Genomic DNA, 15,000 nt, shown 5'->3' with positions numbered 1-15,000 from the left:
TGAATCATACTAATGAGCGCGATGGTAGTATTGGACCCTGGAACCGTTCCATATTGGTGTTCATCGACCTTTGCAAGTATAGATGGTTTGATGTGATCCACTACCTATTCCTCAGCAATCTTGGATAAAACGGGAGTGAGCGATATCAGGCGTAGGTGTTTATTAACGTCTTTAATTGGTTTCTGCTTCGGGATAGGAACAATATCGGCCTCTTTCCAAGACTGGGGGAGTCTTTGTTCTTTAAAGGATTGGTTAATAATATTTGCTATTGGATCAGCGAATAGGTCAGCATTTTCTTTGAGAAGCCATGCTGGAATACCGTCAGGTCCAGTGGCTTTAGATGGATTTAGAAATGATAGTTTTTTGAAGACAGACAATGCGGACACTTGGAAAGGGGGAGCTTCATTGGGTAATTCCTCAGCGGCGTTGGATTAAAGAGGATCAAAACCACTCATTACGGACAAAAAGGCAGAGTTTATAAAATTGGCGACATTGTTCAACGGATGCGAAAAAGTTGGTTGACTGCAATCAATGTGTTGGTACAAAGATGCTGAGTCCGAGTCCTTAGATGTTGACATTCCACATAATTTCTTGACCTCACACCACCAGGTAGCTAGTTTACTCTCTTTCAAGTGTTCGACCTTTAACTCAAAGAATTTGGCACGACAAGACTTTCTTTCTCAGTTCACCTGATTTCTGAGGGCGCGATAGCATCTTAAGCATCTTCAGCATCTTTTCAAAGCACAAAGTATGCCTTGCCATAACTGGATTTCAAAAATTTAGAGTATTCACTAATCTCTCTGAATAAAAACCAGAATAATCACACAGGGGTAATCACACAGGTCCCACAGGTCCCATTTAGGCCTGCATTTTTCAGACTTAAAGTGGTACTATGACGAAAATCGCATCTTTCCTATCTAAGCCATTTTGAAACGTAAACAAGTAGTCTGCATGAGAAGAAAAATGCTGCTTACTTTTTTCAAATATTTCTTTTTGTCCCAAAGATATTCGAGTTTTGAAAATATGCAAATTAGCCAAGTGATGATGTCATACACTCAACCAAATTTCGTTTAAATATGATGAAAAGAGATATCTCAGCCAATCTGAGTCAGAAATTTTTGATTTTTTGCAGAAGATTCTACTAAATGTTCTCCACAATATGAGCTTAACAGTTCTGTTACCATGGCATCATACTGGGTTCCAGACCTCCCCCATATTATGAGCTTTTCTGGTCACCTTTGGCGTTCCATTTTAATATTTGCTAACAGCACTTCATATGCATGATCCAGCAAGCATATAGATATGTTAGCACGAAGTTGTGGCCTTATTTAACATTTTTCAAGCTGAAAATCACTAACATATTGAAATCAAGTGGGTGGAAACTGGAAAAGAGTGAATTGCCATGGGAACATAATTTTTTATAGCCATACATGTAAGTGTGTTTCCTGTAGAACTATTAGACTACCAAGTTTCAATGGTCTGCGCTGTAAATTGGCCAAGGTAGCTCTATTTATATACTCAATATAATATTGGGTTGAGTGTATGATGTCATTAGTCATCTCATTTGCATTTTTACCCATTTTTCAAACTTAAATATCTCCGAAACTAATGAGGATATTTGCAAACGGTAAATGGCGTTTTTGTTCTTTCATGAAATTCTACGTGATACACTCAAAAAATCAAGGGGTAAAAGTTTGATCATAGTACCACTTTAAGGAAGCTCAAAAGGGTTTTCAGCTGAGCCCACACGTGTACGCCAGACACTCAATTCTAAAGCTGCTCGAGTCAGCTCATGATTCAAAACAGGTCACCGGAAATAAAAAATATATTGGTACCCCTAATTTAGCTTACTCTCTTCTAATTTATATTTAGATGGAATATAAACATAAATCTCATATTCACGCAAACTACATAAATTTTGCACAAACGGTATAATGGTCACTTAAATTCGTTTGTGTTGGCATGTAGCTCCACTCGCGTGCAGACTCGAATGAGTGGGTGACGCATTCCTTAAAAGTGATCTTGTAATTCCCTCATTTTTCCTGATTTTGCAACTTTCCTTGTTTAATTATATCTCTGCTTCCGAATAGTAATTTTTTTTTCATTTTTTGCATTTTAACTTAAATTAATTTGAAATGTGTGCCTTTGAAATTTAAAACAATTTTGTAGGAGAAAAAAAATTAGGCAATTATTTCAAAAAAATGTTTTTTCTGTTAAACCGATTTTAATTATTCTTTTAGAGATGATTTCTAACATTATCAGGTAATGCTGTATGGGAAGAGTTCACTGTCTTTTTTTTTTCCAAAACTATGATGTGAGAAATGTATGATGGATACATAATACTCTGGCCAAATTTCATTTTCATAAGATTACCCTAACTGTAATTATCTAAGAACAAAGTATGTTGATAATTTGTGGGAAAAAAGAAGAAACTCTTTTGAGCGTCCCTAAATTACTTTGCAAAATGGTTAAGTTTCTCTCAGCTTATTAATTATTATTATCATAATGCCTCAAATGAATGTGGAAGAATGCATCTAAATGAGAGGATGATAACTTAATACACCTAACCTTAGCATCAGCGTCAGGTATTTTAGCAGGAGCATCCTCATCCCAGTCATCAGGCTTTTCTGCATCAGGGTCTGGAATTTTCTCTCGTTCATCCCAGTCTTCTGGTTTTTTATCAGATGGGTCATCAATTTCTTTAGGGGGATTGACAGCTGGCGTGAAATCGTCCAATAAACTGCCCGAGTTCACACTTGATTGATCCACAAATACTTCAAAGGTATTGTCTGGCCTGATGACCAACGTAAATAGGTGTGTCTTCTTACCATCAAAAACACTCTGGAAATTCCCGGTAGGTTTTTTTGCATGTTTTTCCTCATATTCACCAGTCTTTGGGTTTTTGTGCCTAAAAATGAAGTGAAGCTGAAAGAATTGCAAAATGCAGGTTAACATTGTATACATGTCCATCAATTTGCAAATTAAGGGAATTTTGAATGCAAAACCACTCATCATGAAAATGGGGTGGAACAAAATTTACTCTTCAAAGAGTTATTGCTGTTGACAGAACCTATTTGCAGACAACCTTTTTAAGACACCCAGAAAGAATTATGTATTTTGAAATGGAAGCCATGTAATCCCCAACCCACTCCCCCTCCCTCTGCCAAAAAAAAAACAACAAAATTTACAGTGACAACCTGATCAAGTCCTTCTTCAACCTCAAAAGATCTACCATGAAAATCCTAGGTGGAAAAACCCTTCCTTGTTAGAGATACAGTGTAAGGAACCCAAAAACTCGGAAAAAAGAAATCCACCAGGAAAACACTATGTGTATTGTCCCCATTAAATGTTTCTGTTGTGGTTCAATAATTTTTTTAGATTTTTTTTGTCTAACGTCAGACGATTTTACTCCTCAACTGGGGCATCCTGTGGTGCCTGAGGAGTGACTGGATCAATTTTTTTCAAATCAGTTCAATTTTGATTTTTCTTCACATAAACAAAGGAAAAATCAAAATTGAACTGGCTTTAAATAAATTTGAACCACAAAATATCCACATTAATTGCTCATCTTTGAGCTGTACTGTACACAGACTATATAACATACCTTTTTATCTTCACCGCACTTGTCGGGCCCAAACATAATTGTATAGGGGCTTCTGTCATGAAACAATTTCTATGAAAAATTAAATATGGATATTAAGTATTAAGAGAAACTGAACTTTGAAGACAAAGTTGTGATTAAATGGGATTTCCCATTGAACCCGCCTGAAGTTTTCATGTGTCTATAAATCCACAATAATTGCTTAAATTGTCCAGATCAATGCAAGACCCACTTCACTCTTTCATCTATAACCTGCACTTTAAGTATGGTATCTATTTCATTCAAAGTTGTGATTATCAGACAAGCTTTTCCCTTATAGAGCATTTTCACATAGTGGCACCAGCTTTTGATAGATACTTGAAAATGAGGCTCCGCCATATTGGTGTTCCATGCAAATTGTACATTGTAAAGAAAGATACGGAAATTTCATAGTGAGCTCATTTTTGATGCGTTTAAAATAAGTTTAAACGATAATCTCTCATAAAATACAGTAATATATCTGATGCTCTAAAAGTTGTTGAATCCAACTGGCGTTTCAGATTGCTTGAAACCTCAATACATACAGGAAAAAATAAGGTTGGAATTAGAATGACTGATCAGCCCATATGACTTGGAGATTATGCCAAGTGTCTTGATTCAAAGGTTGAGGAACGATACAGAGAAAAGATTTCTCCTACTGGAATTGATCCATTCATAACTTCCTACAAGAACTTTGATCCAGAATGTTTACCACCAGTAGAATCAGTCAATTTAGTATCATATTTGGTGCTTGAAACAAGTCATTATTTGCAAGAACAGTTCAAAGCCTTTCACAGCCTTCAAGCCTACAATCACATGGTTTCAGGCTTCATTCAAAATTTTGTTGTGATAGGAAAAGTTCGCCATTCACATAACTGGAGGTAAACTGGCGTGCACCGAGTTAAAATTTGCACGGATCTTATGTCAAAAACAAGCCATCTTCTGAAGTAGAAAATATCGATTTCACATAAGCCAGAAAACATAGATAAAAACTTGATGTTCCACTGATCATTTGTATTCTTCAAAAGGGGAAACCCTAGCCATTGCAAAGCAAGGTAACCATAAAATCGCACCTCCATCGCCTTGTGAAATGAGTGATTTTTATGCCAAGATGAACTCCTGCAATACCAAACCAGTGCTGTTAAGTTTAATTACTCCTTATATTCTCAGTCATTTGTATCACAAAGCAGGAACATTAAAACCATCACAGACCTCTTTGATAAGAAATATTTGGACATGCATTATAACATATGTTGCTTGATGTCTGTACTGCATTGTTTTAAAATTGAACTTACTTTTTTCATTAAAGATACACATGAAATACTATCTAAACCATAGACAAAGGTAAGAATACCAGGATACTTTACATATTTTATTTTCATTCACTCATATAATTTATCTTGTTCTTCCTGTTTAAACAGGGAAAGCACTGTGGTTCTTAGCATACAACAAATGCCCTTACAGTAGTTTCCCTTTCTAGTTTCATCTACTGCACAAAACAAACTTTAGCATTGGACTTATCCAATTCTCAAGTTCAATTTTGGTTCCAAAGAGGAAACAGTTTCATTTTGTTTTGTCCTTTACTAAATTTACTCAAAAGGAACAAATGAAAGACAAAGATTTGTCATCATCAGTAAGCATTTCCTTGATAGTTTGACCTCAGGTTGAGATATTTTCTGTAGCTTTGTTGCTATTTCTTTTTTAAGGGGTACTCCAACGAAAATCACGTCTTTCCTATCTACGCCATTTTGAAACATAATCAAGTAGTCTGCATGAGAAGAAAAATGCTGTTTACTTTTTTTTAATATCTCTTTTCATTCCAGAGATATGAGAGTTTTTAAACTATACAAATTAGCCAAGTGATGACGTCATACACTCAACCAAATTTTGTTCAAATATGATGAAAAGAGATATCTCAGCCAATTTGTATCAGAAATTTTTGATTTTTTGCAGAAGATTCTACTAAATGTTCTCCACAATATGAGTTTAACAGTTCTGTTACCATGGTGTCATACTGGGTTCCAGACCTCCCCCATATTAAAAGCTTTCCTGACCACCTTTGACATTCCATTTTGATATTTGCTAACAGCACTTCATATACATGATCCAGCAAGCATATAAATATGTTAGCTCGAGTTCGTGGCCTTGTTTAACATTTTTCAAGCTGAAAATCATTAACATATTGAAATCAACTGGGTGGGGACTGGAAAAGAGTGAGTTGGGAACAGAATTTTTGGAACAGAATTTTTTATTGCCGTAAGTGTGTTTCCTGTAGAACTATTTGACTACCATGTTTCAATGGTCTGCACTGCAAATTGGCCAAGTTAGCTCTGTATATATACTCAACATAATACTGCAGGTCGAGTGCATGACGTCAACAGTCATCTCATTTGCATATTTTACCCATTTTTCATACTTAAATATCTCCGGAACCAATGCAGATATTTGCAAACGGTAAATGGCATTCTTGTTCCTTTATGGAATTCTATGTGATGCACTCAAAAAATCAAGGGGTACAAATTTGGGTAATTGTGAAGAAGAGCTCCCCAAAAATCCTGTCAGCCGACTGTCGGTCAACTGTCGGCCAACAGTTGACCGACAGCTTACCGACAGTCTACCGACAGCTAACCAACAGGTTACCGATCGGTTAAGAAAAAAGAAAAATTGTGGTAAAAACGAGCAGTTAACGTGACATTCCGTAATGGTGATGTATGACTCGACAGACTTCACCTACTTACCGATCAACTGTTATCAGTTGTTATCAGATGCATATAGGATATATCACTTGCGTAATTTACAACACACCAGACAATCTAAGAATCGCTTTGGAAGATAATTTAATCGAAAACTCTGCTAAAAACTCTGAAAACCATAGTACCACTTTAAAGTTGATTCAAAGGGCAATGAATCTGCTGTAACTTTTTCTCATTTTTCATATTTTCACAATCTCAGACAAAACTCGTTGGGAAAATGTGACAATCTAATTTGTCTGTGTGATGAAGATTAAATTCTTCCTACTTTCCCTCCTTCCCCCATTCCAATGTTCCCTAAAAAAATGGCCAAAGGCTTGCAAAGTATTTTGCATCTTATTATCAACATTGGAATGGGGGGGTTGGGGGATGGGGGGAAGGACCAATATACTTTAATTGTGAGTGCACGTCGAATGATGCTTAAGCATCCCAAGAGTTTTGTGCAAGATTGTAGGCCATTCGAAATGACAAGAAAATTCGAGTAAGCTAAAGTCAATGTGGAGAGAGATGAGTGATGTAAACATTGACAAGAAACAATTAAGAACACATGTCCAGGTTTGACCCTAATTACATGTAGATACACGCCTAATTTTGGCATTTCTAAGCATTTGCTACCTATTTTCAACAATTGGGTAAGTGTAAAGGTTAGCGTTATTTTTAGCTTTGGGTAAATGCAGCAGTTAATCTTTACTTAAAGAGCAGCATTTGGGGGACACTTTGTGACGTAAAATGTCAGTATTCCGAGACACGAGTGATGTTGAAGTTGGCGAGAAGAGCAAGGGGACACTTTGTGATACTTATTGAAATACTCATGCATCTAATTAAGGTCAAACTTGGACATGGTTCATTTATTATTTTTTATTTCATTTTATTTCACTTATTTCACACTATTTACATAAAAATTAACGTAGAGAGAGAGAGAGAAGTATAGTCACAACACATGGCTACAGGATTAAATAATTACAGTACAGGTCATGAAATGTGTATGGTGGCCAACGTAGCGAAGGCTTTCTAGTTGACCAACACAGTTGACATATCTTTTACGCCATTATATGCTGCTTAATTTGTACATACTATTGTTGTTTCCAATTATAGACCATGCTTACATGTAATGAAAGCCAAACCTTTGTGACTTAACAATGGCAGACAGTGCTAATCAGTAAGTAGCAAGTGACCAGTATGGTTATTATTGGGGTTCTAGGGTTCTATTGAAAAGTGCAAAGTTTTAAAATCGTCTGTTCATAGAATTTAAAACACCTGTTGAGGAAAGACAAAGTGTAGCAAAGAAATACGCTGGAGGACGTCCAAATAAGTTGAGTGTTCGGCAACAAGGAGTCATTACACGAAGTTGAAATGCATTTCCATCTAAGACAGGCCGTATTGATGCGATTCTATTTAAGAAATCAAGGAGCGTACCAAATACCAACTGTTTATTACATGTGTGGTGTCCTTGAGAGAAACAGAAAACTTTTTCAAGTTGGTCACGCAAAGACATAATTGCGTTACGGTGAATACACAACACAATTGATACAATAAAGAACAGACATGTAATTGTCTCAATTTTTGGTGGAATCCCCTTCATGGTTTGCAATTTCACAACAGAATGAACCCAAAACAATGATTTAAGGCAGTTGGCACGATTAATGGAAGAAAGTGTAGTCATATCACTGGTTAACAATGAATAACGTGCACCTCTCCGAAAGAAACAATGACCATCTATTGTTTTCATTGCGTCTTCCCTGTTAACCGTTGAAACTATCTGTTAACCGTTGTTTTATTGAATGGTTGGTGTTACCGGTAAGTTGTCTTTGTAATGAACCTGTAACACAGACCACAGTTAAAAACTTTTCCTAAGGTTCGATAAATACTACTAATTGCAATTGCAGTCTCTCTCTGAGGGGAGAAGCTTTCTTTGAATTCTCTTGAGTTAAAAGCATGCTCATAGCCTTGCAACCAATCCATGACTAAGCCACTACAGTAAGTGGAATAATCAACAACCTTCAGAACTGTCATGAACGCAATTGTCTTCATTTGGTAATAAACGTCAAGGTACCTTTTTGTCTCCAAAACCCACACGCAACTGTCCAGTAGCATTCAAATTACACCAGTATAGGGACTCTCACAAGATCTACATATTAAACTGTCCATAGTCATTAAAACTCTTTGAATTTTATTATATTCATGAGAAAATGGATTATACAATCTCCGACAAAACTCTTGGGAAGAATTCTAGCTTAAGGCTACTGCTAACCTTTTCGGTCTCTAATTTTGCAAAATTTTAAAAAGCCATCATAAGATAGCTCATTATATTTACTTTGCTCTAAAAAAGAAATTATTTGAAAAGGTTTTTTTTCTTGCGTAGTTATTGCAAATTTTGTGTTTTGCGTGACTAAAATGTTAATCCCCCAAGGTGTTATGAGATGTCAACACTTGTCAACACCTCAGTGCTCCCGTGCAGTTTGACGCACGAATACATCCGGGAATCTTCACTTTACCTAGTGTTGAGTTCGCCATTTATTTGTAGTCAATGTGGTTGAGTCTGCAATCAATAATCTGTGGCTAATGATGCAACGCTGAATGCCTTTTCAGGCGAATTCAAAACTGTTTTGTCACAAACCCTCTTCAGGGGGCCTTACGTCGATTTTCATTGGTTGGCGGCATCATAGCGGCATGACCGCATTCACACCCGCATTGACAAGGTGTGAAAACGTGTAAAATCTTTTCTTCTCAAAAACTCAGGGTTTATTTTTCCAGGACTAGGTCCTCTTCAAATGAATTTATAGGGTATGTAGATTTGTCGAATTTTTACGAAATTTGGCCAAAATGATCGTCGGATATTGTTGCAGGAAAGCGTGTCGGGCTTTTCAAAAATTTGAAATATTTTTACTTTGAAGCGTCTCTACGTGTCGCAAAACGGAAATTTTCTATTGGTCAACTTCAAAGTCTGAAACCAATGGGAAGATCCTAAAAGCCCGACACACTTTGGTAGCCTATAGAGAGAAAGGTTAAAATAGTACAGTTTGTTTGGTTATTGCGCGTGATAATGCGAAGGTGGGTAATTCAGCAAAGTGAACATGTATGGTTTTGAGTTTGAAGCCTCGCGCACGCTAAGAAAAGCCATTATAACCTTTAAACGTTCATATATTCGGATTCTTCATTTTATTACCTTTTCGTTGATATATAGTTTGCTGTCCAGAGTTTTACCAAAATTAACATGCTTACGATAGTGAGGCACCCCAAAAGGTTAGAGTAACCTTAAGCATCATTTGATGTCCACTCACAAAGTATATTGGTCCCCACCCCCCATACCAATGTTGATAATATTATGAAAAATACTGTGCAAGCTTTGGCCGTTTTTTTAACCAACTTTGAAATGGGAGGAGGGGCGAAAGTAGGAAGAATTTAATCTTCATCACACAGACAAATTAGAGAGTCACATTTTCCCAACGAGTTTTGTCCAAGATTGTACTTTTTGCGTGGGCAACCAATTGACCTCAAAACGAACCCAATCTGACATAAAATGTGATCTCTCACGCTAACGTTCCTTAGGAGAGTCTTGTGAATGACCGAATGCGCGGCAAGCTCACAGGTGCCTTAGAAATAGACAGTGCACCGCCATGTTAATTGGTTCACGCCGGTGAAAAGAATGTTTCCACTGTAAATCACGCGAGTCTGCGGTGTTTTGGAAAGACAACATGAAACCTCAAGAAAATAATCTCGGATCATTTTTTTTTTAATTCCCATTCTTCCACACACGTGAGGAACTGTGAGGCAGTTTGCTAGCTCTTTCCTCACTGTGTGCGGCGGGCTTAAGCCTATTCTGCTGAAGAATTTGGCGCGTGAGTAGCATGTCTGGAGCGTGTTAAATGAAATAAAAAAGTAAATCGTGCTTGCAGTGTGTTGTTTTCCCCGACGTTGAGCCACTTTCGTACGTAAGGATGCAAGATTCACTAATGGGTCAAAGATTTTCCCACAACCACGTTGGGTATTCATGGCAGGCAAGCGTGTCTGCTGACTTTTGAAATTTGCATACCGAATGGTGCACCATGGCTTCCAATTCCACTCTCAGGAGTCACTATTACTTAAGAACGACTCCTTCACTCGTGAGAACGACTTCCCTTTTCGTTCTCACCGTGACTTCACGGCTACTTCACCGCTTCAAGCCTCAGAACGACTAGTTGTTACAAACGTTTTCGCACGAGAGGTCACAAATGTTCACTGCATACACGATCGCTTTCAAGCTTCGCTTCTCTTACGTCGGCTCGACTGATGGCAGAATTCCAGTGTTGGTGATTATGAACACCAGGAACACGATAGTATTTTATTGCTTTTTTATGTCTTCTTTAGACTTTTTCCCGGTTTTGTTACTGCAGCCAACCATCAGACAAAGGACCATGCTGACAATTGTCGAATTTCGAGAGAAAACTGTAAAAATATATCACTCTTGTATTGATAAATCACTAAAAGCTCTTATATATATATACCTTCAACGATGGAACACCAACATGGTGGACATGGTAACGGTTGCTAAGCAACAGTGACAGATTGGATAAAAATAGTCACATGAGTGAAAACGCTCTATACCAGCACCCACTTTCTGCACTAAAAACTCTGGTTTAATATAAAACGTAATATCATTAAATTACCAAATTAAGGGCATCATGGTTGGAGAGAAGTTTGACGTAAGCTCCACCACATTCCATTGCCTGTTGAAACTTCACTTCATATCTAAAAACAAAGACTCTAGTCATTTGCATTACACCAAATTTGCCATGGGGGGTGGCAGTATCTGAAAATCACTCAGTGAACGGGGGCCTGGAAATGCAAAAGGCTTAACAAACACTGCAGCTCAGTAGCCGCCAGGCAAAACAGCAACATACATTGTACCAAAGGGCATTCTTGTCAGTAGTTGACTTATTGACAACATATACTGAGCAAGGTGTGTGAATTTCAGTCATAAAATAACTCAATTTACAATTTTCATTGACTCTACTATGAAAGAAGAAAAGAAAGAAAAATACTCACTGCACAACAAATGGCTTGTCCTTAAACTCAAATGGTCTCTTTAACATAGCTGAGATTGCATGATGTCTTGCCTTTGACTAAACAAAAAACAAAGCAAGAGATTGAGGTAAACTTGCATTCAGTTTAAACAAGTCATGAATACATGTAAATGAAAAAAATTGTGTGGGGTTAGGGTTTAAGATCTGGCCCTTGCGTGGTTGGGGGATCTGGGTCATGCTCCCCGAAACATTTTGACAATTTATAGGCTTCAAACAGATATATCGGGTGCATTTTAATGGTTTCCCTTGCTTTCAAAATGTGTGCACATGCAGTTGTTTGTTATAAATGTGACTATTTGCAATCGATAAAGGTAAGTTAATAGTCAAAATAATACAAACAGATCCTTATGAAATCAACAATTCTAATCAAACTCTTCAAATCCTTAAAAAACATCAGTGTAGAAATGAAACACCAAGGCTTTCTAAGATGACATACCTGATATGTTACAAATGAATTTAGAAATTTTCTGAGAAGCAGTGGAAATGTCCCCACAAGCTCGTTTTGACTCCTTGCTTGCATCTGCAAGAGCTTTGACAGCTGACCGTTCAAGTGGCCAGGCTAGTAACCTCGCAAGAGTCAGTTTGAGCCAAAAATTTACTTCAATTTTCATTCACCAAAAGAAACGATATATACTTTTTGGTTACAATTAATTTTGGTCTAGTGGAGACTTCACATAAAATTTGCTATCAATGAACTCAAGCAGGCGCCAGATATTCGTTGTTGGTGGCAAAATAGTGCCACCTGCCAGCAAATTTGACTGAGCTGAGAGCCACTTTGGTAAAAACAGTCACTGACTTTCAATGACAGCTCATGTCCAAGCACTTTAAGATACATTATTCAATAGACCAATCAGTTGTTGCCATTGCTGGTGCAACAGAAATTCTACATGAGAGAAAAAAAATGAAGACCATACAGTTTCCCACGAGAAAGACAGCGGCAGTTAGCAGACATGTATGATGTTGACAATGGAATGGGAAGATACATGTAGAGAACTGTGAACCGTCGGAAAGCTGTCATTCCCAGCAAAAAAAATTATGGTCTACTTTTTCACTAAAAAATACCTTTAGAACAAGTCCAAGGTCTCCAGTAAATAGCTTAGTTACCGGCTCTTCAAAAGACCATTCACCTTTAAAGAGTAACATTCGAAAAACGTTTCTTCTCATGTAAGATACAAGAATAAACCTAACCATCTCACTCAATATCCCATCTAGCATGCCGCCATTTGACACGCATGTCAAGGCAGAAAACAGGACATTTGTTACAACTGAACCTAGTTTGCTGACCTGAGCTACAACGAGTCACCCATAGCTTGAGGGTAGGACATTCCAACAAGGTCAAAGGTTGAACTCCCATTCAGGAGGAATCAGATTTTCTTACTGAACATGCCCAGGGCATAACAGAAAAGTTCATCATTTCAAGAATTGAGAGGAGATCCCATCACAACTTCCACACAATAAAATGAGCAATGTACATAATGCAATAATGTTTGTAGTTTGTAATTCTATGGCAAACACCTCCAGCTGTATCACTGCCTGTACTACAAAACAATATATTATGACACAAGTTTTAAAATGTTAAATAGTGTTGGGGTAACAACACACAACTGTGTGAAGCAAATAAGTGTGGACAATGTGCGAGCCAGCGAGTCATGCGAGTCATGCAAGCCATGCCTGCAAGTCATAGGAGCCACACAGTTATTGAAAGCTAACTGTTTTAAAATGGGTGCCTAGACTTAATAACAGTTTATCAGTGTGAAATTTGCAGGACTCATATGACTCGCTGGTTTGCAGATTGTCCAGCCCCAAAGCAAATAATTACTTTGTCTCTGATGCTTTGGAAACTACATGCAATTCCCTTAAAAGAATGCTTTCTGTCATCTAAAACCATATGTACAACTTGATTAAAATTAGGCAAGTTTTACACTACTTTAAAATAACAGGAACTTGCCATCGTATTTAGAAATGTCAGCATCCACCCCATCTTTCTTGGCTTCAGATGTCATCCATCTGTTTAAAAAAAAAAAAAAAAAATCCAAGCTGCATATAGGTTGATATTTAAACAATATCAGCATGTCTTGCATCAAGAGTCTCAAAAACAACCTTGAGACAATTCAGGCATATTATTTTCTTCATGATAAACAAACATCACTGGCATGGCAATGAATTGAATAAACGTTGCCATGTAACCTTGTTGTAATGTAAAAAATATCATGTCTGAATATAGAGATCCTAGACTTTTAATCTAATCATAAAGAGTCTTTCACCAGAAAGAAAAGACCATGTACCACATGACTTAACATGGTGATAAACTATAAAAAAAAACAGTTAACTAAACTACAATGAATGATTCTTACATATGCACAGAAAAATAGTGACCTGACGATAAAAGAACCAATGCTAAATCCTGAACTCTGGGCCTCGTAGGCAGAGTAATTAGAAGCACCCTAACAATACACCCAAAACACCAGTACCCTAAATCACAACTAGACAGCTCCCACTGGCTTGACATTTGTAGCTCAGTTGGTAGAGCAAGTACAGCACAATCACACAGACATGGGTTCACGTCTTATTCAAGCCTGGGTTTTTTTATATGGCTTGCTGCTAACAACTTGGATTCCTCATCTAACTGCAATGACATTTGTAACTTTCATTCCATGTCCATTCTGCAGTTCAGATATATGAAACTTCATATATGAGGGGTGGTACTTCCAAAAATTTTGCCACTCACAAACTTTTCATCTGATCTCAAAATCTCGACAGCCTTTGCAAAGAGTCTCAAAGTCTTGTTTATATTGTTTGAAGTCTTGCATGCTCTGGTCTCAGTCTCGGTCTCGGATTTGCAAACATTCCTAACCCTAACTCGAATGTTACCATTCGTCAACCCTAGTTATATTCTAAAATCACCATAATTTTTTGTTTGCATCATTGAATGGGTATAAGCATGGAGCCGAAGAGCAAGGCACAGGTGCCTATAATGCTAGGGGTGCGGTGCCCTAAATTGTTGTAATGCAAACTAACTTTGCTCAAATATGAATCAGACAGGCCTTCCTGACAAAGTACACTCTCAGACTGCCTATTTTGTTAGTGCTTTGTTTTCAAAAGAGAAATCAGTTTCAAGGCTATTACTACTATTTAACACTTTTCATACACCGTTTCTGCTTCTTCTTTGCTTTTTGCTCTCTACAAATATTCCTAATCGAAAAAACGAAAAACAATAATATTGTGTGTAATAACCATTCGTTGTTAGTCGGTCAGTGCGCGGCCTTGGTGCAAGAGGTCCTGAGTTCGATTCCCAGATCTCGCATCCTTGTTTCGACTTCTTTCCTTTCCGTGTAGCAAAGTAGCTTTAAACACCCGTAGAACGGAGCACTGATGGCAAGGGGGGAGTAAAATGAGTGCACCGTCAACCTCAGGTTTGTCAGTTGAATTACTGTTACGAGTTATCGATGTTAACTATGGTTACTTTACTTTACTTTCCTTTACTTTACTTGTAGGCCCTGAGTAACATAGTACGTCCACACCTATGACAACAAAATGACTCCCACCTGTTGCACCTCAAATTATACTG

At 37.4% G+C, this 15,000-nt stretch overlaps 1 protein-coding gene across 1 annotated transcript in view; it reads right to left on the bottom strand.

Annotated features, from left to right (window-relative positions):
* The window catches only part of LOC138016475 (calnexin-like), a 34,853-nt gene that overhangs the window by 18,946 nt on the left and 907 nt on the right, over positions 1 to 15,000 (bottom strand). Inside the window, exons 3-8 of the mRNA XM_068863610.1 lie at positions 13,381 to 13,439; positions 12,495 to 12,559; positions 11,395 to 11,471; positions 11,016 to 11,097; positions 3,605 to 3,673; positions 2,569 to 2,925 (exon numbers count right to left, since the gene is read on the bottom strand). Coding sequence (XP_068719711.1) covers positions 2,569 to 2,925; positions 3,605 to 3,673; positions 11,016 to 11,097; positions 11,395 to 11,471; positions 12,495 to 12,559; positions 13,381 to 13,439 — 709 coding nt within the window. The remainder of the gene's footprint in view (positions 1 to 2,568; positions 2,926 to 3,604; positions 3,674 to 11,015; positions 11,098 to 11,394; positions 11,472 to 12,494; positions 12,560 to 13,380; positions 13,440 to 15,000) is intronic.

Source organism: Montipora capricornis, chromosome 9 (genome assembly GCF_036669925.1).
Source record: "Montipora capricornis isolate CH-2021 chromosome 9, ASM3666992v2, whole genome shotgun sequence".
Classification (NCBI taxonomy): domain Eukaryota; kingdom Metazoa; phylum Cnidaria; class Anthozoa; order Scleractinia; family Acroporidae; genus Montipora; species Montipora capricornis.
The sequence above is the reverse complement of the archived record's forward strand: the minus strand, read 5'-3'. Positions and strand labels throughout refer to the sequence as shown.